Genomic DNA, 27,264 nt, shown 5'->3' with positions numbered 1-27,264 from the left:
ACTGTCTTCAATAAATAAAATAATTTGACAACACTTGATAATCTTATAAATTATATTAAACTCAACCTTTTATATTTTCCAATAATGAAGACAAGCACTTATGTCCTGAATGTTTTGGCATTCAGGTTCAAAAAGCCACATTCTGACCACTTCTTCCATAGGAAAACATCTATGTGAAGTTTTATTTAAATCAAAAGTGATGCTGTCAAAAAAGTGATTCAATTCTAATGAATTTACCCAATTTGAAGTAAGTTTACATTCTGAATTTAAATGGAAATTGACCCCAACCCTGGTAAATAACATTACACCCTAAGAAGAGCAATGCAACATTTGTTTGCAGTCTTTTAGAAGTCAAATAGACATCTTACAAATAATATATTATTTGTATAAATAATGATAACATTTGGGGATTAATTTACTTTAGGACTCAAAGCAACTCCCTTTCATTGAATCATGTGCCAAGTGCTATCATTCTTCCAATCGTGTCACACAATGGAACTGCTAAGTGTTTTCAGAACAAGACTGTAATTAGTAGGTATTTGCTTTCATTGTTTTTTTCACCCTCCTAACCCCCCTTTCCTGTAAAAACTTTTTACGGGTGAACATAATGTCGCAATGACTGAGTAAATATATACGACTAAAAGCAATTTGGCATCGAGAAACTTAGAAGTCCTGTGTAAATTTAGGATGTTTTTTTTACCATAGCCCATAGAGGCCCTGGTCAAATGTAGTGCACTATATATAGGGACAAGGTTGCCATTTGGGACACATTAACACTGATTTCACTGCTGACCTGAGAACTGTGGAAAAACAACATCCATCGTGATCCCAGGATAGGAAACTAACGCTGTGAAATTGTTTATAGGAACATTTCACACAACAATTGTAAAGGAGAATGTTTTTATTCTCTTAACCTTAAGGCCTTTCTATTAAAAACATTCTACAAAACACTCTCCCTCTATCCTGTTTGGCTTACAGTGAGGTTACTAAGGCCAAAACCGATCAAGCCCTTTTTAAAATCATTTCTTATTGACCGGGTAATAATGTTTTCCAGGAACACAAAAACACTTAAGAGTCTCACCTGTCTTAAAAGAAATCCTAGCAGCAAACAAGACTTTGAAAACAGTGTTTATTTCAATAACATCTCAATAACAATAGCTATTTTTAAGCTAAATCTTGCAGTGCCGAGTTCAATGTGTCAATTAAATGTAATAGTTATTCGTTAAATTGCACACAGACTACACAGCACGAGGACGGATCCATCTGAAGCACACAACGCGTTTGCTATATACACTGCTCAAAAAAATAAAGGGAACACTTAAAAAACACAATGTAACTCCAAGTCAATCACACTTCTGGAAATCAAACTGTCCACTTAGGAAGTTAGGAGGCGGTACCATGAGACAGGCCAGTACATCAGGAGACATGGAGGAGGCCGTAGGAGGGCAACAACCCAGCAGCAGGACCGCTACCTCCGCCTTTGTGCAAGGAGGAGCAGGAAGAACACTGCCAGAGCCCTGCAAAATGACCTCCAGCAGGCCACAAATGTGCATGTGTCTGCTCAAACGGTCAGAAACAGACTCCATGAGGGTGGTATGAGGGCCCGACGTCCACAGGTGGGGGTTGTGCTTACAGCCCAACACCGTGCAGGACGTTTGGCATTTGCCAGAGAACACCAAGATTGGCAAATTCGCCACTGGCACCCTGTGCTCTTCACAGATGAAAGCAGGTTCACACTGAGCACATGTGACAGAGTGTGGAGATGCCGTGGAGAACGTTCTGCTGCCTGCAACATCCTCCAGCATGACCGGTTTGGCAGTGGGTCAGTCATGGTGTGGGGTGGCATTTCTTTGGGGGGCCGCACAGCCCCTCCATATGCTCGCCAGAGGTAGCCTGACTGCCTAATATTAGGTACCGAGATGAGATCCTCAGACCCCTTGTGAGACCATATGCTGGTGCGGTTGGCCCTGGGTTCCTCCTAATGCAAGACAATGCTAGGCCTCATGAAGCTGGAGTGTGTCAGCAGTTCCTGCAAGAGGAAGGCATTGATGCTATGGACTGGCCCGCCCGTTCCCCAGACCTGAATCCAATTGAGCACATCTGGGACATGTCTCGCTCCATCCACCAACACCACGTTGCAGACTGTCCAGGAATTGGTGGATGCTTTAGTCCAGGTCTGGGAGGAGATCCCTCAGGAGACCGTCCACCACCTCATCAGGAGCATACTCAGGCATTGTAGGGAGGTCATACAGGCACGTGGAGGCCACACACACACTACTGAACCTCATTTTGACTTGTTTTAAGGACATTACATCAAAGTTGGATCAGCCTGCCGTGTGGTTTTCCACTTTAATTTGGAGTGTGACTCCAAATCCAGACCTCCATGGGTTGATAAATTTGATTTCCATTGATAATTTGTGTGATTTTGTTGTCAGCACATTCAACTATGTAAAGAAAAAAGTATTTCATAAGAATATTTCATTCAGATCTAGGATGTGTTATTTTAGTGTTCCCTTTATTTTTTGGAGCAGTGTACTTCTCCTTGATCAGACACCAACAGTGGAATTGTCAAGGTAGAGAAACAGCACGGTGTGTATAGTTAAAAAGAGTCTCTGAACAACCAAAGCAATACATGGTGTATCCGATTAAGGGCTATACCAGGGTCTCTGTTAACCATCTCCATTGGTTCTCTCATGGGAAAATACCATCCAATCTCTTGAGTGACAGTTTTCAGGAGGGGGGTGTGTCTGTCATTATTGTTTTAGTATACTGATCACCCTAGCCCTGAGACAAGGCTGTCATGCCATAGGAGTCTACAACCCTTAAATCCCACATTAGCATTTGTGTGATCATAAATTACTTAAAGATTGTGTTTCTCTTAAATTTTGCCAACACAGTTCAGTTGAGGTAAACCTCTGCCTCCTTGAGGACCTCCTCTTTCTGCTGAAAGTAGTCCCTGAACCAGGCTATATGTTCTCTCTTTTGCTGTATTGTGTAGTAGGGATTTTTAGCCAGGCCCGAGACCACCAGCTCCATGAAGTGTCTGACAGGTCCCTGGCGTGGGAAGCCTTCCTCCAGGTGTTTCTCCAGGAACACGTGCTCATGGAAGGGCACCTGGGCCTCCGCCTCAAGACCTGAGACACAGGTGGGAGAAAAGGGGATTGGGGTCAGAGAAGAAAAACAAAACACTTGTCGAATCATGCCCAAACTGTCTTTTTCTCGGTCTCTCCTTCAGTCAAATTGATCACATTCATAAAGCCTTTCTTTATATCAACAGTTGTCTGTGCTTTAAAGTATATATTTTTTTACACATTTTTTATAAACATAACCTTTATTTAATTAGGCAAGTCAGTTAAGAACAAATTCTTATTTACAATGACGACCTACACCGGCCAGTAACCCGGCCTAGACTCCAAAGAGTGCGTAAAAGTGCAGTGGCGAGGAAAAACTCCCATCGGGAACTCACCAGCCTCATTGTTAATTGGATACTGCCACAGCCTGCCCTCTTTGGTCCACTGGATCATCTCCTCAAAGCCATTACGAGGCATTTGATTGGTTGACAGGGCCACTTGATTGGCTAACTCCATGTCCCATAGGGTCGGAACAGCTATATCTGTGTCTGCCTCCGGTTCAGTGCTCGGGGTGAAGATGTTCAGCCTTTTCCCTGAAAATAGACTTCTCCTGACAACCACAGGGTCAAAGGGCAAGGGTCAAGTTCAATCAAGCACTATTAAATAATGTCTAGACAAAGACTACCTACACTAAAAGACTTCCTGGATGTGCCAGAATATTATTGGAATAGTTTGCCTGATTTATTTAGGGTTATTGTACAATTTAAAAAATGCAGAAGACAGAGGTTAACACATGAAAGCATTACACAAGGCTCTGATGAAGGCGATTACGACGAAACGTAAGTCTGCCTCATCAATAAATAAAAATCTATATGCAGAAACAGAGCGCTACTTGTTCTTTGAGACATTTAATTATGAATGAAGACAGGACATTTTTGCTTCAGCACTATAGTCCTAGCTATGTCCAGGGCATTATCCTTACCTCCTCCGTAATCCACCATCCAACTCTGCAGTGATGCCTCTATCATGGGTGTAGCCCCGCCCATCTTCATCAAAGCGGATCTGATTGGCCGGCCGGGCGTTCTGCCTGCCGTTGGGCTTCTTCCCCACCTTCATGTCAGCAATGATAACCCTGAAACAATGATATCTTCATTAGATTGCATATCTGCTTGTTTCACGGCTGTTAGAATACACTATGGACCTCTACAGCCAGGGAACAAGACTCAAATTATAGTTAAACTTTACTTCTATAGTAAACATATCTAGAGCAACTTGCAATCAGTGCATTCAACTAAAGCAAGTAAAACAACCACATAATCACAATCCTTGCAAGTTAAAATGTTCAGAAATAGCTGCCAGGTGCTAAATCAGTGCTAGTAAGAGTAAATGAGAAGACACTTGCCCAATGTTGTTGACGTCCCCGTTCTTCTGTGCCTCTCCGATAGCTTCATGTTGCCTCAGCTTCTTCAGCAGCTCTGACTCAGCCTGGCTTTGGTTAGGTAAAGTAGCTGCAGCAGCAGAGACAGCAGCAACCAGCTCAGGGCTCAGTGGCTCACTGCACACACACAAAAGGGTGAATTTGGTAGAAGGGTGAGACTAGATATATGGCCACCTATTGTGAAAACAGGTGTATCAATAGAAGCAGTTGGATCTCAGCGGAAGATAGAAAAAAAAACAGAATTACGAGTCGACCACGGCACAAGTCTCCTCACCTTGGGGCAGGTGCTGGTACGTCAGCCATGCCAGTGGCCTCCTGGAACATACTGGTGGTGCTCTCCATAGCTGCTGGCATGGGCCTGGCAGCAGTCTCAGAGGTCCTCTGCACCTTTAAGGCCTTAAACTTCCTTTTGTTGGTGACCTCGACCTTCATGGCCCCCAGGAGGTCCAGCAGACTCTCCTTCCCACTCTTCACAGGCTGAATTTCATCCTTGGGGGGGGCTTCTGTCTGTTGTTCCTCCTTATTGACCTCTAACATCTGCTCCTCTACAACTTTGTCTCCCTCTTTCTTTACATCTACAACCTCTTCTGTTTTAACCTGGATCTCAACAATTGTTTCACCCTCCTTTCCTACCGCCATTGTTACTTCTAGCTTTTGTTTAACCTCCTCTGTTTTACTGGCTAACATGATTTCTTTCATTTCCTCACTCTCCTTTACATCCTCCAGCTTTACTTCTGGAATGGGCAAAAGTGCTGTTTTAGTCTGGATTGCTTCCATTTTCTCACTATCCATCTTAACTGGAATTTCCTCTATTTTGCTCTCCTTTACAGCCTCCATTCTTACCTCGAGAATTGGCTCAACCTCTGTTATAATCTGGATTTTTTCTTTGATTTTCTCACTCGCCTTTGCTGCCTCCACCTTTGATTCTAGTTTTTTCTCAACCTCTTCTGTTTGTATAAGAATTTCTTCAATTTTGACACTCTCTGTTACTCCCTCCATTTTCACCCCTACTCTCTGCTCGCTCTGTTCTGCTACCATTTTTACATAATCTTGTAGCTCTATGACCTTCTCTCCAACCATCTTTATTGCTACCTTCTGCTCACCATCCTTCAATGCACTATTTTCTTCCTTGGGAGGGAGTGGCCCCTCTTTCTTTTCACAGTGGATGACAGAGCTTGTGCCAAATGCATTGAAGACCCCTCCATTCGTAGCTCTGGGTGAGGGAGAGAGACCGTGTAAGCACAAGAAACATTAAAGCTAAATACTCTAACTTGCAAGACAGTGGCCCTCAAAGACATTGTGCTGCACTAGTACTGAAACAATATAGACTTGCGATAGTTTGCTACATGGCTGCAAAGTTAGATTAGATCTTTATTGTAGATAAAGATGAGATGTTCCAGGATTATGCGGCAGATTTGTGAAGGTGGCATTTTCAGAGGTAAACTGACCAAGACCACCAACACATAAAATCTCACATAATTCTTCCCAAAAACAATTAGTTCTCTCAACAATCGCAGTGCCCACTTAGTCAAAGGCAGGGACGCAAAATATTGATCTTGTCCATTCCCAGCGGGCCTCTCCGAGGGGCTGTTGGCGAGACGCATCGCTGCTGTGTTCCAACATTCCGTCAAAACATTTTACATACATCCTGTAGCAGATCTAGCAAATGGTAGCCTACAGCAGCCTACAGGCTGGAGATCAAATGTATGACAATGTAATGAGACAGACACTTTTTACATCCTGCAAGCTTCTCAGATTAGCTCATTTTTTATTTGATTGGCACACAATCAAATTAAAAATGTGCTGACATGTTAACAAACATATCCTAAAAACAGGACAGGTTAAAGTAAAATATACAATATGGAATGGACAATCAGGCTACTCACAACTGATGTCCAGGAGTTCCATCCCGTGGGCTAAATTGTCATGATCAGTGGTTTCAAGTTGCTATCAGTAAATTTTTTACATGCTGATCACTTCTGCATTTCCCGCTGTGTAAACACTTAGCAAATAGGCTCAGGATAACTCCTCCTGATAAAGTTGTGTATCTGATATTCTGAGCTTAAATAGCCACAGCAAGCAGGACTAATAAAGCCAACGGTCATTCATAAAATTCCTTTGCGGGCAGACATGGCAGGCTACATCCCAGTAAACAGACTGACGACGTCGTTTTTTTGGTCCTGTCCGGATCAGCCGTCTTTTTTTTGTAGGGGGGTTACAAAACGGTAGATTTACATTTCAGGCAACGCTGTAGGCCAGGGATGGGCAACTCCAGTCCTCTGGGGCCTGATTGGTGTCAAACTTTTGCCCCAGCCCCAGCTAACACACCTGACTCCAATAATCAACTAATCATAAACTTCAGTTTAGAATGGAATTAGTTTCATCAGCTGTGTTGACTAGGGATGGGCAAAAAGTGACACCACGCCATCCCTGAGGACTGGAGTTGCCCATCCCTGGCCTACAGCGTTACCTGAAATTGAATTCGCTCATCCCTGCTGTAGGCTATAACTCAGTAAGCACTGACTGCCGCTGATGCCTTTTTTGTTTCAATCCAGACCGGCCTTGATTTCCACATCCACGGACGTTGGTTTTTGGTTCAGACTTTGTCCAGTCTGAACCAGCCTTGATTTGGCCCAAACATAGACTTCTATAAATTACATCTTTTAAATTTCATTCAGAACCTAAATTGAACTAACTTCAACATGTGGAAAATTATATATTTTTGGTATCATTTTGCTTACTGGGCCTATTCTTGTAGGGTGGCAATTTTTTGTCTAGGGTGGCAGAACAACCAGGACCAGCCCGGTGTTATAGTGATGTTACCTTTGATACCAGAGCTCATTCATCACTAAGCAGCTAACTTCAAAGCAGTGTGCCAAAAGCATGTTTCACTTTATCAGAAATGTCATCAATGAGGTCAGAAAGCTTTGTTTGATCACATGTTTTTTCAAAACATATGTTACAAAATACGAGATAACACCCAAACCATCAGTGCATTCTTCGATTCCAAGCTGCTTTCAAACACCACCCATACAGTTCAGGTTTTGTACATCACAATTTGCCGGGGAAAAAAGCGCCGAAGCCTTCAGAAAGCCTCAGTTTCCCATCACTAGTGTGTAGCCTAGTTAGCTTTATGGCTCTCTAAGATTGTTTAGCTAGCTTACGTTAGCTACTGTAGCTTGATTGTGCAGTTGTCATCAGACAACCTTGTGGAGGGTGATATGAGAACTTACCTGCAAATGGGGAGTGAAACCATATCACATTTCGACGACCTTAAACATGCCTCGCGGATGTACACATGTAATGCACGATTTCTAACCGGACAGACGGACAATAGTAGTATTCTATACATGATTGCTCTTCACAAACGCCTACAATGTCGTCCATACACGTTTCCTTCTTGTGCGACGATCAAACTGTCCGTAGTGAAACAATGTGTTTAAATAATGTTTCCGCTCGACATTAACCACATGGGAGGGGAATGAGGGTGTGCAAGGGCTGTGTTGGCTTCTTTGGTGAGTGGTTCCAGTGATGAAGAAGTCGAGAATGCAAAGACGTGCGGTCTTTCTTACCGAATTCTGATGTGCACTTCGAACATATTAGAATAACTGTCCACATGTACTTTTCCTCAGCCAACAAGACGTGTAACAATCAGCAAAATCACTAGTCTATGTCAATCTACTGTAGTATAACAGTTTAGGCTACCTATTATATTGGTCAACTTGTAAAGAAATAGCCTGGCTCCGTTTTGAACGGTCATCCAATTCGGGAACTCGAGCCTCTTTCTGACCTGAAGATCACTGACGTCATGATTTTACCTGTATATTTTCGTGTTCCCAATTGTCTTGAAAGCACCACAAGAAGCTGCAGTAGCAGCAGCAGCACTTGCTCTGTCTGACAGATTTTCCCCTAAAGGCTCTGTATGCTTATGATAAATAAGATACATAATGAATATACTGTACACATAAAGCAATTTAATTCGACTAAAGTATGCAATTTAACCGATAAGCATGACCAGTCAAATGTATTTCCATAAATGAATAGGCTAAACAGCATTATTTCGCAATGGGATTTTTTCTTCTTCTCCTGGCCAATTTTATTTATCTGCTTTTCAACAACAACAAAAATATCGGACAAATGCCTAACGGCAACTACATTGTTTATAAATACTGAAATTAAATATCAGTTTGGGTGTCAGACGTGTCCTTATAGACTTTTGCAGTTGAGGAGCGTGTAAATGTGTGAGTAGTCATCTTCAATAGACTCCCTTTGGCGAGGAAACACAAGCGTATCCTACCTGAAGGGTTTGATATCTGCCACACCCCATGTCGGAGGAGAAAAGCATGCACACATTTACTTATCATTGTATCTACAAAATGTATTACGCAACGAACTTAATTTGTTTTGATCACTTTACACATTTATTTTGGGATCTACCCCCTGTAAAAGTAATTTGCTTGATGCGCGTGAGTGGAAGACGCGTGAGGAGCTTCTAATTTAATGCAAGCGCATTTTCGTCCACGTTAACTCTCCTCCGTTACCATTTTAAAAAGTAGGCAAGAGAGGGTGGAGGAGAGATGATGCAGGAGTTGAGAAAATCTAATTTAGAAAATACCAATGACCGTTGCAGTTTTTGGACGGAGGAGGTGCGATGACTCTTAGCGTAAGAATGGCGCTGTTAAGCTCTGAGATTTGTCTCCTGTGTATACAGATTCGTTCGATGTGTACATACATACGTCTCCTGAATACAAACCAAGTAATATGACTTATAGGTCTTTATGCTCTCTTGAGAACCTTGATGATCTTGAAATGGCGTCATGCCGCAGTGGTGAGCGCTCTGAGGTTGAGCCAGTCCAGAATGAAGTGGGCCTACCTGCAGCGACAGGTGTAATGTGAAGACTACTAACGTTTGCCCTGAGTATCCTACCAGAGATGGAAAGAGTGGATTCCTGCATTGTGGTCGACCCATATAGTGTGTCGGACTGGGTAAAGGACAAACTGGGAATGATTACATCTGTGAAAGTTTCTAGGAGTGGAATTGTTTTGATTTTTTTGTGTAACCGCCTCCCAGAGGAAGCGGCCGATTCGAATCACGCAGCTTGGGGCTCAACCTGTGGTGTGCTTTGTTTTCCGTAGCAGGGCGCCTCAAAATGGGTGATCAAGGGGGTAGCATTGAGTGTAGAAGTGGATCAAATTAAAGGAAAATTCCTAGTGTTTGTGATGCCTGCCGTTTGATGAGACAATGGCGAGACAGAATACCCTGTCTGTCTTGTTGAGCTTTGACACAGAGTTTCTTCCTAATAAGGTAAGTTTAGGTTATAATTGCTATTCTGTGAGGGCCTATGTTCTGAACCCCGCTTCAGTGCTTTAGGTGCCAAGGATTCGGACATGTTGCAGCAGTGTGTAGAAGGGAGATCCTACCATGTGAGAAATGTGTAGGAGGGAATAGTCAGAGGGAGTGTACAGTTGGGATAGAGAAAGCACTGTGTGTCAACGATGGGGGTGCCCATACAAGCTGGGTATCCAAAGTGCCCTGTGTGAGAGAGACGGGTTGAGATTGCCAGAGTTCGAGAGGGACAGAAAGTTTCCTATTTTGAGGCAGTGAAGAAAGTAGAGGATAGCCAAGAGTGAGTGAGTCGACTGGGAGCCCCCAAGTGAGTAGGCCTGAAGAGAGAGAGCTAGAGAGGATGCATTTTAGTAAGGTTGGATTGATTGCGTTTACAGCCATGGTAATCAACTGCACTGCACTGATAGAGTGGAAATCACAGAGATAGATGTGGTAGTTGCTGCAGCAGAGAAAAATGTGTGTGTGAGAGATTTTAGTCTAGAAGATCTACAGGAAGTTTTGAGAGAAGGGGGTCCATCCTCCCAGGTCGACAGTCTGGTGTAGGATCATTTAGGGCCAAGTAGTGGGATGGGGTGGTGGATTTTTGGGCATAGTGTATAGGTGCAGGGGTAGTGCAATTTCAGTTTTTCCCATTCCCTATTCCCTTTATTTTTTGGTTTTGTCATAATGTGGAATGCACATTCCGAACTGAGAAAGGCAGTAATACAGCAAAAGGTGTCTAGTCTGGCGGAAATTCACAATAAGAAGAAGAATCAAATCAAATTTTATTTGTCACATACACATGGTTAGCAGATGTTAATGCGAGTGTAGCGAAATGCTTGTGCTTCTAGTTCCGACAATGCAGTAATAACCAACAAGTAATCTAACTAACAATTCCAAAACTACTGTCTTATACACAGTGTAAGGGGATAAAGAATATGTACATAAGGATATAGGAATGAGTGATGGTACAGAGCAGCATAGGCAAGATACAGTAGATGGTATCGAGTACAGTATATACATATGAGATGAGTATGTAAACAAAGTGGCATAGTTAAAGTGGCTAGTGATACATGTATTACATAAGGATACAGTCGATGATATAGAGTACAGTATATACGTATGCATATGAGATATATAATGTTACTTACCCTACATTATTCAAGGTAGCATTGTTTAAAGTGGCTAGTGATATATTTACATAATTTCCCATCAATTCCCATTATTAAAGTGGCTGGAATTGAGTCAGTGTCAGTGTGTTGGCAGCAGCCACTCAATGTTAGTGGTGGCTGTTTAACAGTCTGATGGCCTTGAGATAGAAGCTGTTTTTCAGTCTCTCGGTCCCAGCTTTGATGCACCTGTACTGACCTCGCCTTCTGGATGATAGCGGGGTGAACAGGCAGTGGCTCGGGTGGTTGATGTCCTTGATGATCTTTATGGCCTTCCTGTAACATCGGGTGGTGTAGGTGTCCTGGAGGGCAGGTAGTTTGCCCCCGGTGATGCGTTGTGCAGACCTCACTACCCTCTGGAGAGCCTTACGGTTGAGGGCGGAGCAGTTGCCGTACCAGGCGGTGATACAGCCCGCCAGGATGCTCTCGATTGTGCATCTGTAGAAGTTTGTGAGTGCTTTTGGTGACAAGCCGGATTTCTTCAGCCTCCTGAGGTTGAAGAGGCGCTGCTGCGCCTTCTTCACGATGCTGTCTGTGTGAGTGGACCAATTCAGTTTGTCTGTGATGTGTATGCCGAGGAACTTAAAACTTGCTACCCTCTCCACTACTGTTCCATCGATGTGGATAGGGGGGTGTTCCCTCTGCTGTTTCCTGAAGTCCACAATCATCTCCTTAGTTTTGTTGACGTTGAGTGTGAGGTTATTTTCCTGACACCACACTCCGAGGGCCCTCACCTCCTCCCTGTAGGCCGTCTCGTCGTTGTTGGTAATCAAGCCTACCACTGTTGTGTCGTCCGCAAACTTGATGATTGAGTTGGAGGCGTGCGTGGCCACGCAGTCGTGGGTGAACAGGGAGTACAGGAGAGGGCTCAGAACGCACCCTTGTGGGGCCCCAGTGTTGAGGATCAGCGGGGAGGAGATGTTGTTGCCTACCCTCACCACCTGGGGGCGGCCCGTCAGGAAGTCCAGTACCCAGTTGCACAGGGCGGGGTCGAGACCCAGGGTCTCGAGCTTGATGACGAGCTTGGAGGGTACTATGGTGTTGAATGCCGAGCTGTAGTCGATGAACAGCATTCTCACATAGGTATTCCTCTTGTCCAGATGGGTTAGGGCAGTGTGGTTGAGATTGCATCGTCTGTGGACCTATTTGGGCGGTAAGCAAATTGGAGTGGGTCTAGGGTGTCAGGTAGGGTGAAGGTGATATGGTCCTTGACTAGTCTCTCAAAGCACTTCATGATGACGGAAGTGAGTGCTACGGGCGGTAGTCGTTTAGCTCAGTTACCTTAGCTTTCTTGGGAACAGGAACAATGGTGGCCCTCTTGAAGCATGTGGGAACAGCAGACTGGTATAGGGATTGATTGAATATGTCCGTAAACACACCGGCCAGCTGGTCTGCGCATGCTCTGAGGGCGCGGCTGGGGATGCCGTCTGGGCCTGCAGCCTTGCGAGGGTTAACACGTTTAAATGTCTTACTCACCTCGGCTGCAGTGAAGGAGAGACCGCATGTTTTCGTTGCAGGCTGTGTCAGTGGCACTGTATTGTCCTCAAAGCGGGCAAAAAAGTTATTTAGTCTGCCTGGGAGCAAGACATCCTGGTCCGTGACTGGGCTGGATTTCTTCCTGTAATCCGTGATTGACTGTAGACCCTGCCACATGCCTCTTGTGTCTGAGCCGTTGAATTGAGATTCTACTTTGTCGCTGTACTGACGCTTAGCTTGTTTGATAGCCTTGCGGAGGGAATAGCTGCACTGTTTGTATTCGGTCATGTTACCAGACACCTTGCCCTGATTAAAAGCAGTGGTTCGCGCTTTCAGTTTCACGCGAATGCTGCCATCAATCCACGGTTTCTGGTTAGGGAATGTTTTAATCGTTGCTATGGGAACGACATCTTCAACGCACGTTCTAATGAACTCGCACACCGAATCAGCGTATCCGTCAATATTGTTATCTGACGCAATACGAAACATATCCCAGTCCACGTGATGGAAGCAGTCTTGGAGTGTGGAGTCAGCTTGGTCGGACCAGCGTTGGACAGACCTCAGCGTGGGAGCCTCTTGTTTTAGTTTCTGTCTGTAGGCAGGGATCAACAAAATGGAGTCGTGGTCAGCTTTTCCGAAAGGGGGGCGGGGCAGGGCCTTATATGCGTCACGGAAGTTAGAGTAACAATGATCCAAGGTCTTTCCACCCCTGGTTGCGCAATCGATACGCTGATAAAATTTAGGGAGTCTTGTTTTCAGATTAGCCTTGTTAAAATCCCCAGCTACAATGAATGCAGCCTCCGGATAAATGGTTTCCAGTTTGCAAAGAGTTAAATAAAGTTCGTTCAGAGCCATCGATGTGTCTGCTTGGGGGGGGGGATATATACGGCTGTGATTATAATCGAAGAGAATTCTCTTGGTAGATAATGCGGTCTACATTTGATTGTGAGGAATTCTAAATCAGGTGAACATAAGGATTTGAGTTCCTGAATGTTTCTTTCATCACACCATGTCACGTTAGCCATAAGGCATACGCCCCCGCCCCTCTTCTTACTAGAAAGATGTTTGTTTCTGTCGGCGCGATGCGTGGAGAAACCCGTAGGCTGCACCGCCTCGGATAGCGTCTCCCCAGTGAGTCATGTTTCCGTGAAGCAAAGAACGTTACAGTCTCTGATGTCCCTCTGGAATGCTACCCTTGCTCGGATTTCATCAACCTTGTTGTCAAGAGACTGGACATTGGCAAGAAGAATGCTAGGGAGTGGTGCACGGTGTGCCCGTCTCCGGAGTCTGACCAGAAGACCGCCTCGTTTCCCTCTTTTTCGGAGTCGTTTTTTTGGGTCGCTGCATTGGATCCACTCCGTTGTCCTGTTTGTAAGGCAGAACACAGGATCCGCGTCGCGAAAAACATATTCTTGGTCGTACTGATGGTGAGTTGACGCTGATCTTATATTCAGTAGTTCTTCTCGACTGTATGTAATGAAACCTAAGATGACCTGGGGTACTAATGTAAGAAATAACACGTAAAAAAACAAAAAACTGCATAGTTTCGTAGGAACGCGAAGCGAGGCGAAATTCCATTGGACAATGAATGGAGGAACGTATAACGCCCCACCCAGCATGCTGCATCACGCAATCCCTTCTCAAGGTCAGGGTATGAGTCGAAACCTGCTTATTTTTCAGTGGAGTGTATTCACGAATGCCAAGGGAAGCCAGGCTTCCCAAAATAGGGAAGCCAGGCCCCAAATAGTTGAGGAAGAAAAAAAAAATGTAATCTCTGTGTGTTCATAATTTTCCTTCAATTCTCAAGAGGCTGAATGTATCTCACCCGAGAAAGTTTCAGAGCGAGCGAAACAGCACCCCTCTGTCTCTGTAAGTGTAGTCTATCTATCTTATGCTGTCTGGTTAAAAAGAGTATGACATTGTTGCCGCCCATAGCTTTGAATGCAGGGGAAGTCAGCGAGCATTTGGCCTCCCTTGATAAAAAAAAAGAGTCTAAAATAATAGCCAATCAGCGTTGCGCTAAACTGAGTGAGCTCAACTGTGAATGGTCCTGGTGCACCAAAAATAAGTGTCAAAGGAAGCCAATTTGGATTTGGCTTCACTCCTATCACATCACATTGAGAGCATAGAAACAACTTGAATTGTTACATCTCGTTGTGGTGTTGTCCTCCGGCTAGCTAGCTAGCTAGCCAAAATTGTCCCTTTCCTAAATTAGCCATGGATAGAGATGGGATTTGGACTAAAGGTTTTACTTAGTTCTCTGTACTGGCTAATGGTTGTAACGGCGATTCTGATCCGAACATAAATTCATACAATGTGCCCCTGGACTGAAAGGATGAAAGTTCAATATGTAGTTAGATGTAGAAGGCTTATGTTAACTAGCTAATGTTGCCCATGACAGGAAGTTAGGCTAGCGAGCAAGCATTTTAGCCAGGTAGCCTAGAACAACAAAAAATAAAAGCGTTCACTGTATGACAGAGTCATAGACTGCTTCCTCAACATAAAAAAGAAGAGGATTAAATTGGTGTTTCTCCCCAATAGGGTGAGTCAATATGTTTTTTTTCTACTTGCACACACACATACACGGAAATCAGAACCTTGGACAGCCACATCATATTTAGCTTATATTGTTTGGACTAAATTGTTTTTGATATCTTTTGTCATTGTATTAGATTGGTGAACTGGAATAGAGGATGCAGCTCCTGTTTTCTTTGTGACTTGCGGTAACTCTCCTGGTTCTAAATCAATAGTTATTTAGTAGTCAGAAAATGTCAGAAACAGTAACTTGATTGACCATGCTGTATGTCATGTAACTGTTTGTTACATTCAATATATTTTGTGGACTTTACCTGACAGTGGTTGCTTTCCGGTGGCTGCAATGTCAAACAAGCCCAATGTCCATGCTAAAACGGGTTATAGCCATGAGTCCTCTATGTATATCTATCTAAAAAAAAGAAAGGCACAGCTGCCATAAATAGTTTATTTCAAAGTTGCCGAAATGCGAAATCCACGTATATCAGTGTATTCGTAACAACCATTACGAAACTTCTATTCGATCAAATAAACCTCACGTAGCAAATTATCAATTACAATTTTTGTTGACCAAATTCGACACATTGACCTCCATACAAAAAATGACTCACTCCGTGGCGTTATTTTCGTGGACAGATTTTGGGCGGAGTAAAACTATATCTCGCTTCGCCTCTTCCTCTCTGTCGAAACGCACGTTTGAATGATATGGCCTTGGATGCTGTGTCTCTAGCAACCTTTTCTACGTAGCATCAAAGGTACGTCGGAATGAGAGAGTAGTGTTCTATATGAAGCTAAATAAATGTAGAGAACTCGAATGAACCCTGCCGTTAGCAGTATAGGTAGCTAGCTAGCTTACATCATCGTCGTAATATGTAGCTACTGCTAAAAGCTAGCTACCGGTTGTCCTTACATTCGATGCATTGCCAGCTGTTAATGTTGTAGCTTGCTTAGCCGGACACCCGAGTCATTTTCACCATTCTTGTTCAGATCGCAAACTAACTTTTGATATACCAACACGATGGCCGCAATGCACTGTACAACAAGAGTGAATATATGGCTTATGGTGTCAGACTCGGCGCACTCGAGAGCGGTTTTCACAGTTAATACCGTATTAATTTATATATACAATCTATGGTTTCAATCTATGTGTTGAGCGTGACAGTCGCCTTCTCTGACTCCTTGAACTTTTGCACCAGTTTCTGCTTCGAATGAAGAGTGATGACAGACTAGCAAATTGAGACTTGCATTGGAATTGTGAATGGACAGCTAATTACAAGTTATTCACTCTATTAGAGTTACATGTGAACAATAGAGGAACTGTGATTTACTGCCTCACTTGTCGTGGGAAAAACAACTACCATGGTGAAATGGAGTAACATTTTTGTCAATGTTTTATTAAGGTGCGATCTATACTGTAGCTTAAATAAGAATTTGTTCTTAACTGACTTGCCTAGTTATTTATCGTTTTTCTACTGTACCCACTAATCTTATTTCCCTGATTTTTTTTATGGTGAGTGATAACTGGTTTAACATGTAATAGTATTTTTGTAGTTTTTTTGTACAGTGAGTATTTACTGTATATGGTTGTTTCACAGATTGGCGTTGCAGTAGGCACTGTACCATAATAAAGGAGGAACCCTTCTACAGGTAGTTCCAGATCTCCATCTCAATGGCCCCACACCCAGTGGTGCAGGCCATCATTGACCTCTCAGCTGGAGCTATAGGTAAAGTAACAGTTGCAAAGCACAGTTTCAGGGGGCCCAAATTATTATTTTGTGTTTTTGCCCCTAATGGGGCAGAGACAAAAATGTGCAGTTTCGTAGCTAATCTCATGCTATTTTAAAAATGTTGCTATGAGGCTGAGAGAAAATGTAGCTGTTTTAGAGCTCTTGCGAAAAAGGCATTTCATTTGTACAATTATTGTCCAACAAGTGTTTTATGGCCTTGATTGTTTAATTCTAATATGAAATTATTCAAACTTAATATCCATTATTGCCTGTTTTCTTAAATGTTAAACACTTTTTTGCAGTGTTTGAAATTGGGATCCTTTGCTCTGGACAAGGACATTTCCAGGCATAGAGCCAACATGTGAATGAATAATATTGAAAGTATATAGAAAATTCCAAAAACAATTTTTTTCTTATAAAAGTCCCCTAAATAAACATTTTTAAACTCAAATTATGGCCAAAAAAATTACATTCTACTATTTAAAAAAAAAAGTTTCCCTGCTGGAGAAGGACTGTTTGAAGAATCTCTGAGCTAATTTCCTGCTTTTGTAAACATTTTGACATGAGGCTGAGGGAAAATGTTGCAGGTTTTAAGCTAACTTCCTGTCATCCCTAACCATTTTTGTCATAGCATATGAACATGTCATAAACCATCTGGGGGGCCCAAAAGCTTGTGGGCCCCCGCCTTGTGGGGGCTGCAGCGGTGTGTGCTACGCCAGTGTAAAGTAACAACATTATACTGTAACATCAATATGAATATCCTAGTCCCAGGTCTGTTTGGGCTGTATGGCCAATAAAGAATGTTGGGGTCCCTTTGAATAAAACGCATCACACACTTAAAAAAAGAAAGGGAAAACTCGGTGCACAGCAGTGTCTAGTTCGGGGTGCTGGTTTGGCACAAACAACTAGTATTCAAACATTATTTGATATAAAAAAAAACTTGTTTTCGTAGGAAAACTAGCCTAGTTTAAAAAAGGAAGTAAGAGAACCACACACTAGAAAAGACGGATGACGTGACCTTTGTTCTATTTATTTACATTTTTATTTTGCAGTGCAGCAGTGATAAACGCATGCAAAATAAGAAATAAACTAAAGTCAACGTTTGTCGCCTGTCTTTTTATAAGGGAAAATCTGCAGTTACTATTCATTTTTACTTAAATTTATATTTACCCATTTGATTCTTGAAGAATGTATAACTTATAAATGCCGCATGAGCATAGTTCAACTGTTGTACCCCATCAGAACCCCAGAAATAAACATGTTTTACTCCACTATTTGTAAACAGATTTTAAATGTAAACACACACTGTATATAGCCTCAACATGATTTAAAAATATATAATTTTGATATCATGGATGGTCAGTCCTTGCATCCATAGCCCTGTTTATGAATTTGATAGTGGTTACATACAGCCTCGTCCCTCAGCTTTGTCGGGAAGTATGCTTTGTTATTGTTTCTACTGCGGCTTGTCCCTTTTTAAGTGTTTGGTTTTTGAATACTTATCACAATAATAAGGTTGCAAATCCTTATTACTTACACTTATTGCAGACCAGTGGTCTGGATGGCCAAGATGGAGATGAAATATCTCAACATTTGACTATTTGTGTAACTACATCTGAGTAAATGTTCTTGAGAGCTTGACCTAACTATTGTAATGTAATAGCAGTAGCAATGCTAAAAGGTGTCCATTGTTCAGAGTCCTCACCTGATCTAGCAGGACACTGACTGCTGACTATTGCCTTCCCCCAGCCGGGCCCTTTGTTTCCAATGGCTGTGATCACTGTCACACACACTATCACAAAGCCCACTCCACAGATCCTTATCAGTGTAAAATGTGGGGGAGGGTAAGCGCTGAATCAGAGCTGAACTTTAGATACACTAAAGAGGTAGGATTCCTTGTAACTTTGCATGATGAAAGATGACCCCACACTTCTCTTTGTAATCATAAGGTTCAGGTTTTGTGTCCCAGATCTAATTGTTGTCAACTCCTATGAAGTGAAATGGCTCCTTTTAACTGTCCCCACTCCACACCCTACCCAGGAGGTACAGCGTGTGTGCTGAGCGGTCAGCCCCTGGACACAGCCAAGGTGAAGATGCAGACCTTTCCCTCCTTGTACCGAGGCTTTGTCCACTGCTTCTCCTCCACATACAAGTATGTAGCTTCTTTTTAAAATAATTTTTATTTTACCCCCCTTTCTCCCCAATTTCGTGGTATCCAATTGTTAGTAGTTACTATCTTGTCTCGCTACAACTCCCGTACGGGCTCGGGAGAGACGAAGGTCGAAAGCCATGCGTCCTCCGAAACACAACTCAACCAAGCCGCACTGCTTCTTAACACAGCGCGCATCCAACCCGGAAGCCAGCCGCACCAATGTGTCGGAGGAAACACTGTGCACCTGGCGACCTGGTTAGCGTGCACTGCGCCCGGCCCGCCACACAATGAGAATGTAGCTTTGTCTGAGGCTCCTGCCCTATGGGACATTCTGGCTGTCTCCTGTTTCTGTAGCATGAGGCAGTTTTAATATAAAAGTACAACCCCTGGACAGGACAGAACGCTAGTCTATCACAGGTCCATGTTAAAGTACAGTGCATTTGGAAAGTATTCAGACCCCTTGACGTTTTCAACATTTTGTTATGTTACAGCCTTATTCTAAAATGGATAACATTTTTTTTAAGTCCTCATCAATCTACATGCAATAACACAATAACAGCAAAAACAGTTAAAAAATAAAAATAACATAAACATCTTAAACAGATACCTTATTTACATAAGTATTCATACCCTATGCTATGAGACTCCAAATTGAGCTCAGCTGTATCCTGTTCCCATTGATCATCCTTGATGATTCTTCAATTTGATTGGAGTCTATCTGTTGTAGATTCAATTGATTGGACGTGATTTGGAAAGGTCTATGTAAGGTCACACAATTGACGGTGCATGTCAGAGCAAAAACCAAGCCATGAGGTTCAAGGAATAGTCCATAGAGCTCTGAGACAGGATTGTGTCGAGGCACAGATCTGGAATAAGATACCAAAACGTTTCTGCAGCATTGAAGGTTCCCAAGAACACATTGGTCTCCATCATTCTTAAATGGAAGAAGTTTGGAACCACCAAGACTCTTCCTAGTGCTGGACACCCGGCCAAACGGAGCAATCGGGGGAGAAGGGCCTTGGTCAGGGAAGGTGACCAAGAACCCAATGTTCACTCTGACAGAGCTCCCGAGTTCCTCTGTGGAGATGGGAGAACCTTCCAGACGGACAACCATCTCTGCAGCACTTCACCAATCAGGCCTTTATGGTAGAGTGGCCAGACAGTACTCAGTACTTTGTTGAAGCACCTTTGGCAGCGATTACAGCCTAGAGTCTTCTTGGGTGTGACGCTAAAAGCTTCGCACATCTGTATTTGTGGAGTTTCTCCCTTCTCTGCAGATCCTCTCAAGCCCTGTCAGGTGGGATGGGAAGCGTCGCTGCACAGCTATTTTAAGGGCTCCAAAGATGTTTGATCGTGTTCAAGAGTGGCCCGGACAAGGACATTCAGAGACTTGTCCCCAAGCCACTCCTGTGTTGTCTTGGCTGTGTGCTTAGTGTTGATGTCCTGTTGGAAGGTGAGGTCCTGAGCGCTCTGGAGTAGGTTTTCATCAAGGATCGCGCTGTACTTTGCTTCATTAATCTTTCCTTCAATCCTGACTAGTCTCCCAGTCCCTGCCTCTGAAAAGCATTCTCACAGCATAATGCTGTCACCACCATGCTTCACCATAAGGATGGCGCCAGGTTTCTTCCAGATGTGACTCTTGGCATTCAGGCCAAAGATTTCAATCTTGGTTTCATCAGACCAGAGAATCTTGTTTCTCATGGACAGTCCTTTAGGTGCCTTTTGGCAAACTCCAATTGGGCTGTCGTGCCTTTTCCTGAGAAGTGGCTTCTGTCTGGTCTCTCTAACATAAAGGCGAGATTGGTGTCCTTCAGTAAGGTTTTCCTATCTCCACAGAGGAACTCTGGAGCTCTGTCAGAATGACCATCGGGTTCTTGGTCACCTCCCTGACCAAGGCCCTTCTCCAGCAGCCAGCTCTAAGAAGTGTCTTGGGTGTTCCAAAGTTCTTCCATTTAAGAATGATGGAGACCAATGTGTTCTTGGGACCTTCAATGCTGCATACTTTTTTTTGGTACCCTTCCCCAGATCTGTGCCTCGACACAATCCTGTCTCGGAGCTCTACGGACAATTCCTTCGACCTCATGGCTTGGTTTTTGCTCTGACATGCACCGTCAACTGTGGGACCTATATCGACAGGTGTCCCTTTCTAAATTCTGTCCTATCAATTGAGTTTACCACAAGTGGACTCTAATCAAGCTGTAGAAATATCTCAAGGATGACCAATGGAAACAAGATGCACCTGAACTCAATTTCGAATCTCATAGCAAAGAGTCTGAATACTTATGTAAATAAGGTATGTCTGTTATTTTGAATAAGTTTGCAAAAAAGGTATAACCTGTTTTTGCTTTCTTATTATAGAGTATTGTGTGTAGATTGATGGGGGGCAAAAATACCCTTATCTATTTTAGGGTAAGGCTGTAATGTAACAACGTGGAAAAAGTCAATGGGTCTGAATACTTTCCAAATGCACTGATGTAATGTATTTTGACTAATATGGATGACATCAAGTATTTTGTCTGCCTGTGGTTGTTTTTATAGTGTTGTAAACAATATCTTGTAAATTGTTCTAATCTGGTGGAGTGGCACTTTAATAAACAACTCTAAATTGTACAGACAGGTGGGTCTCCGAGGGCTCTACCAGGGTACCAGCCCAGCCCTGATGGCTAACATCGCTGAGAATTCTGTCCTCTTCATGAGCTACGGATTCTGCCAGGAGGTGGTTCGCACAATGGCGGGACTGGGAACGGAGGCTCCACTCAGGTAAGGAAAGATACTAGAATGTGTAGGCCTAATTGAATGCTCGCTCTCTTTCAGTAGTAGGCATACCATCTCCTACTGTATGTTCTCTCTTTCTCTATATGTCTCTGTCTTTCAGTGACATGCAAAAAGCCTGTGCTGGGTCGGTTGCATCCATCTTCTCCTCTCTGGTCCTGTGCCCCACTGAGCTGGTCAAGTGTCGTCTTCAAGCCATGTACGAGATGGAAGCGTCTGGCAAGATCGCAAAGGGCCAAAAGTGAGTGTTTAAAGGCCCAGTGCAGTCAACATTTGTCCTGGGTTTTGTATCATATTGTATAACAGCTGATGAAACTAACACTGTAAAAGTGTTATTTCCTGATTAGTTACTGGTTGAAAATACAATCTACACGGGACCTTCTAATCAGCAGATTTTGCATGAGAGGAGCTTCGACAGGCGGTAAATGAGTTAATGTTAGAGGTCGAACGATTGAATCGGCATGGCCGATTAAAAAATAAATTAGGGCCGATTTCAAGTTTTCATAACAATCGGTAAATGTCATTTTTGGATGGCGATTATGGCCGTTTACATTGCATTCCTCGAGGAGACTGCGTGGCAGGCTGACCACCTGTTACGCAAGTGCAGCAAGGAGCCAAGGTAATCTTAACATCATCACTAGTTAACTACACATGGTTGATGATATTACTAGGTTAACTAGCTTGTCCTGCGTTGCATACAAATTAACAGGCACCGCATTGATTATCATTGAATCACAGCCTACTTCGCCAAACGGGGGATGTTTTAACAAAAGTGCATTCATGAAAAAGCACAATCGTTGCACGAATGTACCTAACCATAAACACCAATGCCTTTCTTAAAATCAATACACAGAAGTCTTTTTTTTAAACCTGCATATTTAGTTGAAATGAAAAGAAATGTATGTTAGCAGACAATATTAACTAGGGAAATTGTGTCACTTCTCTTGCGTTCATTGCACGCAGAGTCAGGGTATGTGCAACAGTTTGGGCCGCCTTGCTCATTGCAAACTAATTTGCCAGAATTGTACATAATTATGACAACATTGAAGGTTGTGCAATGTAACAGCAATATTTAGACTTAGGGTTGCCAACTGTTCGATAAAATACGTAACGGTTCTGTATTTCACTGAAAGAATAAACGTATTTGTTTTAGAAATGATAGTTTCCAGATCGACCATATTAATGACCAAAGGCTCATATTTCTGTGTTTATTATATTACAATTTAAGTCTATGATTTGATAGAGCAGTCTGAGCGGTGGTAGGCAGCAGCACGCTCGTAAGCATTCATTCAAACTTTACTGCGTTTGCCAGCAGCTCTTAGCAACGCTTTAATCACAGCGCTGTTTATGGCTTCAAGCCTATCAACTCCTGAGATTAGGCTGGCAATACTAAAGTGCCTATAAGAACATCAAAATAGTCAAAGGTATATGAAATACAAATAGTATAGAGAGAAATAGTCAATGTGTCATAACTACAACCTAAAACTTCTTAACTGGGAATATTGAACCACCAGCTTTCATATGTTCTGAGCAAAGGACTTGAATGTTAGCTTTTTTACATGGCACATATTGCACTTTACTTTCTTCTCCAACACTGTGTTTTTGCATTATTTAAACCAAATTGTATTTGAGACTAAATAGATTCTATTTATGTATTATGGTTAAAATAAGTGTTCATTGTTCATTCAGTATTGTTGTAATTGTCATCATTACACACATATGTATATATATATGTATATATATATATATATATAAATATAAATATAAATAAATAAATCGGTATCTGCTTTTTTGGTCCTCCAATAATCGGTATTGAAAAATCATAATCGGTCGACCTCTAGTTAATAGACCAATAACAGAGTTCCAAACCTCTCTGCCAATGGGCGAGATCGTTTTGCATCACCTAGTGCTCAGGAAGGGCAGGGTTTGCACATTTTAGACCTTTCCATTGGTCCTAAAGTGAGATCTCCACACACCCGGGGCAGCGAGCAATGCAAAGCAAACTTGCTCAGTAACAGCAAGTTTTCCCCTCCCCGCTCAGACACTCCAAGGCAGTCCTAGCAAAAATCTTGCTCGACTTTTTTTCTTTTTGACCATATTAATGTAAAACTATTACAGTAAGTTACTTAATTGTTACCCAGAAATTAATATAAAAACGTCTGCTTTGGTCCTTTTTTAAAGGATATTCGCATAATTACTTAAATTTTTCACTTAAGTTTTGCTACTTTAAAACATGTTTTTGTTTTCCTGTTTTGTTTAGAGTGCTTCCAAGGTTGTGTAAACTATTCTTACAAAATGACCATCTTTTGATTTTCATATTACCTCCTTATAAAAGAGCTTTTCTACCTCTGAACTGGAGGAGTGGTCCGGTATGGCTGAGTTTGTAAAAGTGTAGCACTAATAGTACCAAGGTTGTTGGTTCAATTCCCGCAGGGATCCCATACAAATTTTAAGTATGCACTCACTGTTTTGTAAGTCGCTTTCCATAAAACTTCACATTTTCTCTCTCTCTGCCTCTCTTTCTCACTTTCTCTGCCAACAGCACGGTGTGGTCGGTGGTGAAGTCAGTGATGAAGCAAAATGGTCCTACAGGGTTTTTCACAGGCCTGACCACAACCATCGCCAGAGAGGTGCCCGGGTACTTCTGCTTCTTCGGGGCCTACGAGCTCTGCCGAACCACCTTTGCTGACAACATGAAGTGCAGCAAGGATGACATAGGTACTGTAGTGTTACTTAACTATTAAGGGATGGCAAGTAGCCTAGATGTTAGAGTCCTGGGCCTTCCGAGGGTATGGGATAAAGGAAAAGGCTTTTAAAGATGAATTGTGTAGCAATATACTTGATTGGGATTCCTTTTGGGATTATGTCGGAATTGGCCAATGTAAAGTAATCACCTTTTGCGCCAAACTCTCTTTCCAAAACATTCAACCTAATTTGGTTAGCTTGTTAGAAAAAAACACATTATGCTTATGGCTGTGTTCCTGATGACTTGTGGCTATGTGTATGTTACAGGAGTGGCCCCTATTGTGTTCAGTGGGGGTTTCGGGGGTGCATGCCTGTGGCTGGTGGTCTACCCCTTTGACTGTGTCAAGTCTCGCATCCAGGTCATGTCAATGATAGGGCGCCAGGAAGGTTTCTTCAAGACCATGATGACTATCATGAGGACGGAAGGTAGGCACTGTGTGGGATGTTTTATGGTTTTGGGCAACATTTTTAAACAGGAATGTCTTTACAATTCATATCTTCAAACATCATAGATAATTAATCCCCCCCAAAAAAAAAATAGTTTGAGATACAGATGTATAATTTGTTCTCCCTACATGTGATGTGCTTGTGGGCAATCGACCAAGCCAACATTCTGACTTTGTAAAAATCAAGCAAGATGCATCACTCCTCTTACACGCTTTGTTGAGGACAGTAGGAAATATTATCCTTTCATGTCTTTCCCTTTTTGTTTAGGTGTAAGGGCGCTCTATTCTGGTTTGACTCCCACCATGCTCCGCACGTTCCCCGCCAACGGAGCCCTGTTCCTGGGGTACGAGGCCAGCCGTAAGTTCATGATGAAACAGTTTGACAGCTGACCTGGTCCTCCTCCGACAACGATGTCCCCCATCTCTTTTTTTGCCTTGTCATTTGTACTGGTTAACCCTACTACGTTGTGTCGTTAACCTCCTACAACACTCCGAACTGGTTGAAATGACCTGATTTCAATGAGTTCTGGTTGTAAGTGGATTGAGCTTTGCCCGCTGGGTTGGGCTCGGAACCCACACTCCTCAGAGAAGCATTGTGGCTAATATTATGTTTTTAGATACTTGACTTAAATGTGAATAAACAATGAGTGAACAAAATATTAGGAACCTAATATTGAGTTGCATCCCCTTTTGCCCTTAACAGCCTCAATTCGTTAGGGAATGGACTCTACAAGGTGTTAAAAGCGTTCCACAGGGATGCTGGCCCATGTTGACTCCAATGCTTCCCAAAGATGTGTCAATTGGCTGGATGTTCTTTGGGTGGTGGACCATTCTTGATACACACAGGAAACTGTTGCACATGAAAAACCCAGCAGCATTGCAGTTCCTGACAGACTTCAACCGGTGCGCCTGGCACCTACTATAGTACCATTCCCCGTTCAAAGGCACTTAAATCTTCTCTGAATGGCATACACACACAATCCATGTCTCTATTGTCTCAAGGCTTAAAAATCCTTCTTTAACCTGTCTCCTCCCCTTTGTCTACACTGATTGAAGTAGATTTAACAGGTGACATCGATAAGGGATCATAGACTGACCGGGTGAATCCAGTTGAAAACGATGTCATGGACCTAATTCTTTGTACACTTGGTGTAAGGTTGATATACAGGATGCATTCCCAGACCTGATTTGAAACGGGATCACGGTCTGGAAGTGGAGTATTTAGTGTTTTATTTTTTTACAGTATTAATAAAATACATGTTATTTTATAAAGTCCTTTTTAAATGAGCATTTGTCTGTGGTACGTCAGAGCAGAATCTCAGAATAATTATAATCTATTTCTTGATCTGCGAGAGGGGAATACTACAAAGCAGAATAAAGGAGTTCGACAGTTAACTTGGTTATATATATTCAGAATTTAAAAATATATTTTAAAGAAATAAGATTGAAATGTGCATGGTCTAATTGACTCCACAAACAAAAACACAATACAGTGGGGAGAACAAGTATTTGATACACTGCTGATTTTGCAGGTTTTTTTTACTTACAAAGCATGTAGAGGTCTGTAACTTGTATCATAGGTACTCTTCAAATGTGAGAGACGGAATCTAAAACAAAAATCCAGAAAATCACATTGTATGATTTTTAAATAAATAATTTGCATTTTATTGCATGACATAAGTATTTGATCACCTACCAACCAGTAAGAATTCCGGCTCTCACAGACCTGTTAGTTTTTCTTTAAGAAGCCCTCCTGTTCTCCACTCATTACCTGTATTATCTGCACCTGTTTGAACTCATTACCTGTATAAAAGACACCTGTCCACACACTCAATCAAACAGACTCCAACCTCTCCACAATGGCCAAGACCAGATAGCTGTGTAAGGACATCAGGGATAAAATTGTAGACCTGCACAAGTCTGGGATGGGCTACAGGACAATAGGCAAGCAGATTGGTGAGAAGGCATCAACTGTTGAAGTTCAAGATGACGGTCAATCACCCTCGGTCTGGGGCTCCATGCAAGATCTCACCTCGTGGGGCATCAATGATCATGAGGAAGGTGAGGGATCAGCCCAGAACTACACGGCAGGACCTGGTCAATGACCTGAAGAGAGCTGGTACCACAGTCTCAAAGAAAACCATTAGTAACACACTACGCCGTCATGGATTAAAATCCTGCAGCACACACAAGGTCCCCCTGCTCAAGCCAGCGCATGTCCAGGCCCGTCTGAAGTTTGCCAGAGGAGGAATGGGAGAAGGTCATGTGGTCTGATAAGACAAAAATAGAGCTTTTTGGTCTAAACTCCACTCGCCGTGTTTGGAGGAAGAAGAAGGATGAGTACAACCCCAAGAACACCATCCCAACCGTGAAGCATGGAGGTGGAAATATCATTCCTTGGGGATGCTTT

At 42.8% G+C, this 27,264-nt stretch overlaps 2 protein-coding genes across 3 annotated transcripts; one reads left to right on the top strand and one right to left on the bottom strand.

The window, feature by feature from the left end:
- Positions 1 to 2,764: 2,764 nt before the first annotated feature.
- mrps31 (mitochondrial ribosomal protein S31) lies at positions 2,765 to 7,940 on the bottom strand. Its single transcript, XM_024394871.2, has 6 exons — positions 7,743 to 7,940; positions 4,784 to 5,722; positions 4,474 to 4,626; positions 4,054 to 4,203; positions 3,467 to 3,681; positions 2,765 to 3,134 (listed from the first exon to the last, which is right to left on the bottom strand). The coding sequence occupies exons 1-6, from the start codon at positions 7,859 to 7,861 to the stop codon at positions 2,899 to 2,901; spliced, it is 1,812 nt and encodes a 603-aa protein (XP_024250639.1). The 5' UTR covers positions 7,862 to 7,940; the 3' UTR covers positions 2,765 to 2,898.
- A 1,208-nt stretch (positions 7,941 to 9,148) lies between these two features.
- On the top strand, positions 9,149 to 25,618 carry slc25a15b (solute carrier family 25 member 15b). Of its 2 annotated transcripts, none has more exons than XM_024394873.2 (8): positions 9,149 to 9,172; positions 16,608 to 16,736; positions 18,780 to 18,891; positions 21,505 to 21,651; positions 21,767 to 21,904; positions 24,206 to 24,381; positions 24,676 to 24,834; positions 25,123 to 25,618. In XM_024394873.2, the coding sequence occupies exons 2-8, from the start codon at positions 16,682 to 16,684 to the stop codon at positions 25,242 to 25,244; spliced, it is 909 nt and encodes a 302-aa protein (XP_024250641.1). In that variant the 5' UTR covers positions 9,149 to 9,172; positions 16,608 to 16,681; the 3' UTR covers positions 25,245 to 25,618. The 2 variants fall into 2 exon arrangements, with proteins under 2 accessions (XP_024250641.1, XP_024250640.1); XM_024394872.2 differs by lacking the exon at positions 9,149 to 9,172 and adding an exon at positions 15,635 to 15,767.
- Positions 25,619 to 27,264: the final 1,646 nt, after the last annotated feature.

The sequence above is a fragment of the Oncorhynchus tshawytscha genome, linkage group LG30 (assembly GCF_018296145.1).
Source record: "Oncorhynchus tshawytscha isolate Ot180627B linkage group LG30, Otsh_v2.0, whole genome shotgun sequence".
NCBI lineage: Eukaryota > Metazoa > Chordata > Actinopteri > Salmoniformes > Salmonidae > Oncorhynchus > Oncorhynchus tshawytscha.
The sequence above is the reverse complement of the archived record's forward strand: the minus strand, read 5'-3'. Positions and strand labels throughout refer to the sequence as shown.

What these genes read in the sequence shown, in the direction of transcription:
- slc25a15b (XM_024394873.2), top strand. Translation starts at nt 16,682, where the DNA reads ATGGCCCCACACCCAGTGGTGCAGGCCATCATTGACCTCTCAGCTGGA. An exon ending in CCTCTCAGCTGGAGCTATAG is followed by an intron (nt 16,737 to 18,779) that starts GTAAAGTAACAG and finishes CACCCTACCCAG; the next exon opens with GAGGTACAGCGTGTGTGCTG. An exon ending in GGAACGGAGGCTCCACTCAG is followed by an intron (nt 21,652 to 21,766) that starts GTAAGGAAAGAT and finishes TCTGTCTTTCAG; the next exon opens with TGACATGCAAAAAGCCTGTG.
- mrps31 (XM_024394871.2), bottom strand. Translation starts at nt 7,861, where the DNA reads ATGTATAGAATACTACTATTGTCCGTCTGTCCGGTTAGAAATCGTGCA. An exon ending in GATGGTGGATTACGGAGGAG is followed by an intron (nt 3,682 to 4,053) that starts GTAAGGATAATG and finishes TGTGGTTGTCAG; the next exon opens with GAGAAGTCTATTTTCAGGGA. An exon ending in TCCAATTAACAATGAGGCTG is followed by an intron (nt 3,135 to 3,466) that starts GTGAGTTCCCGA and finishes CCTGTGTCTCAG; the next exon opens with GTCTTGAGGCGGAGGCCCAG.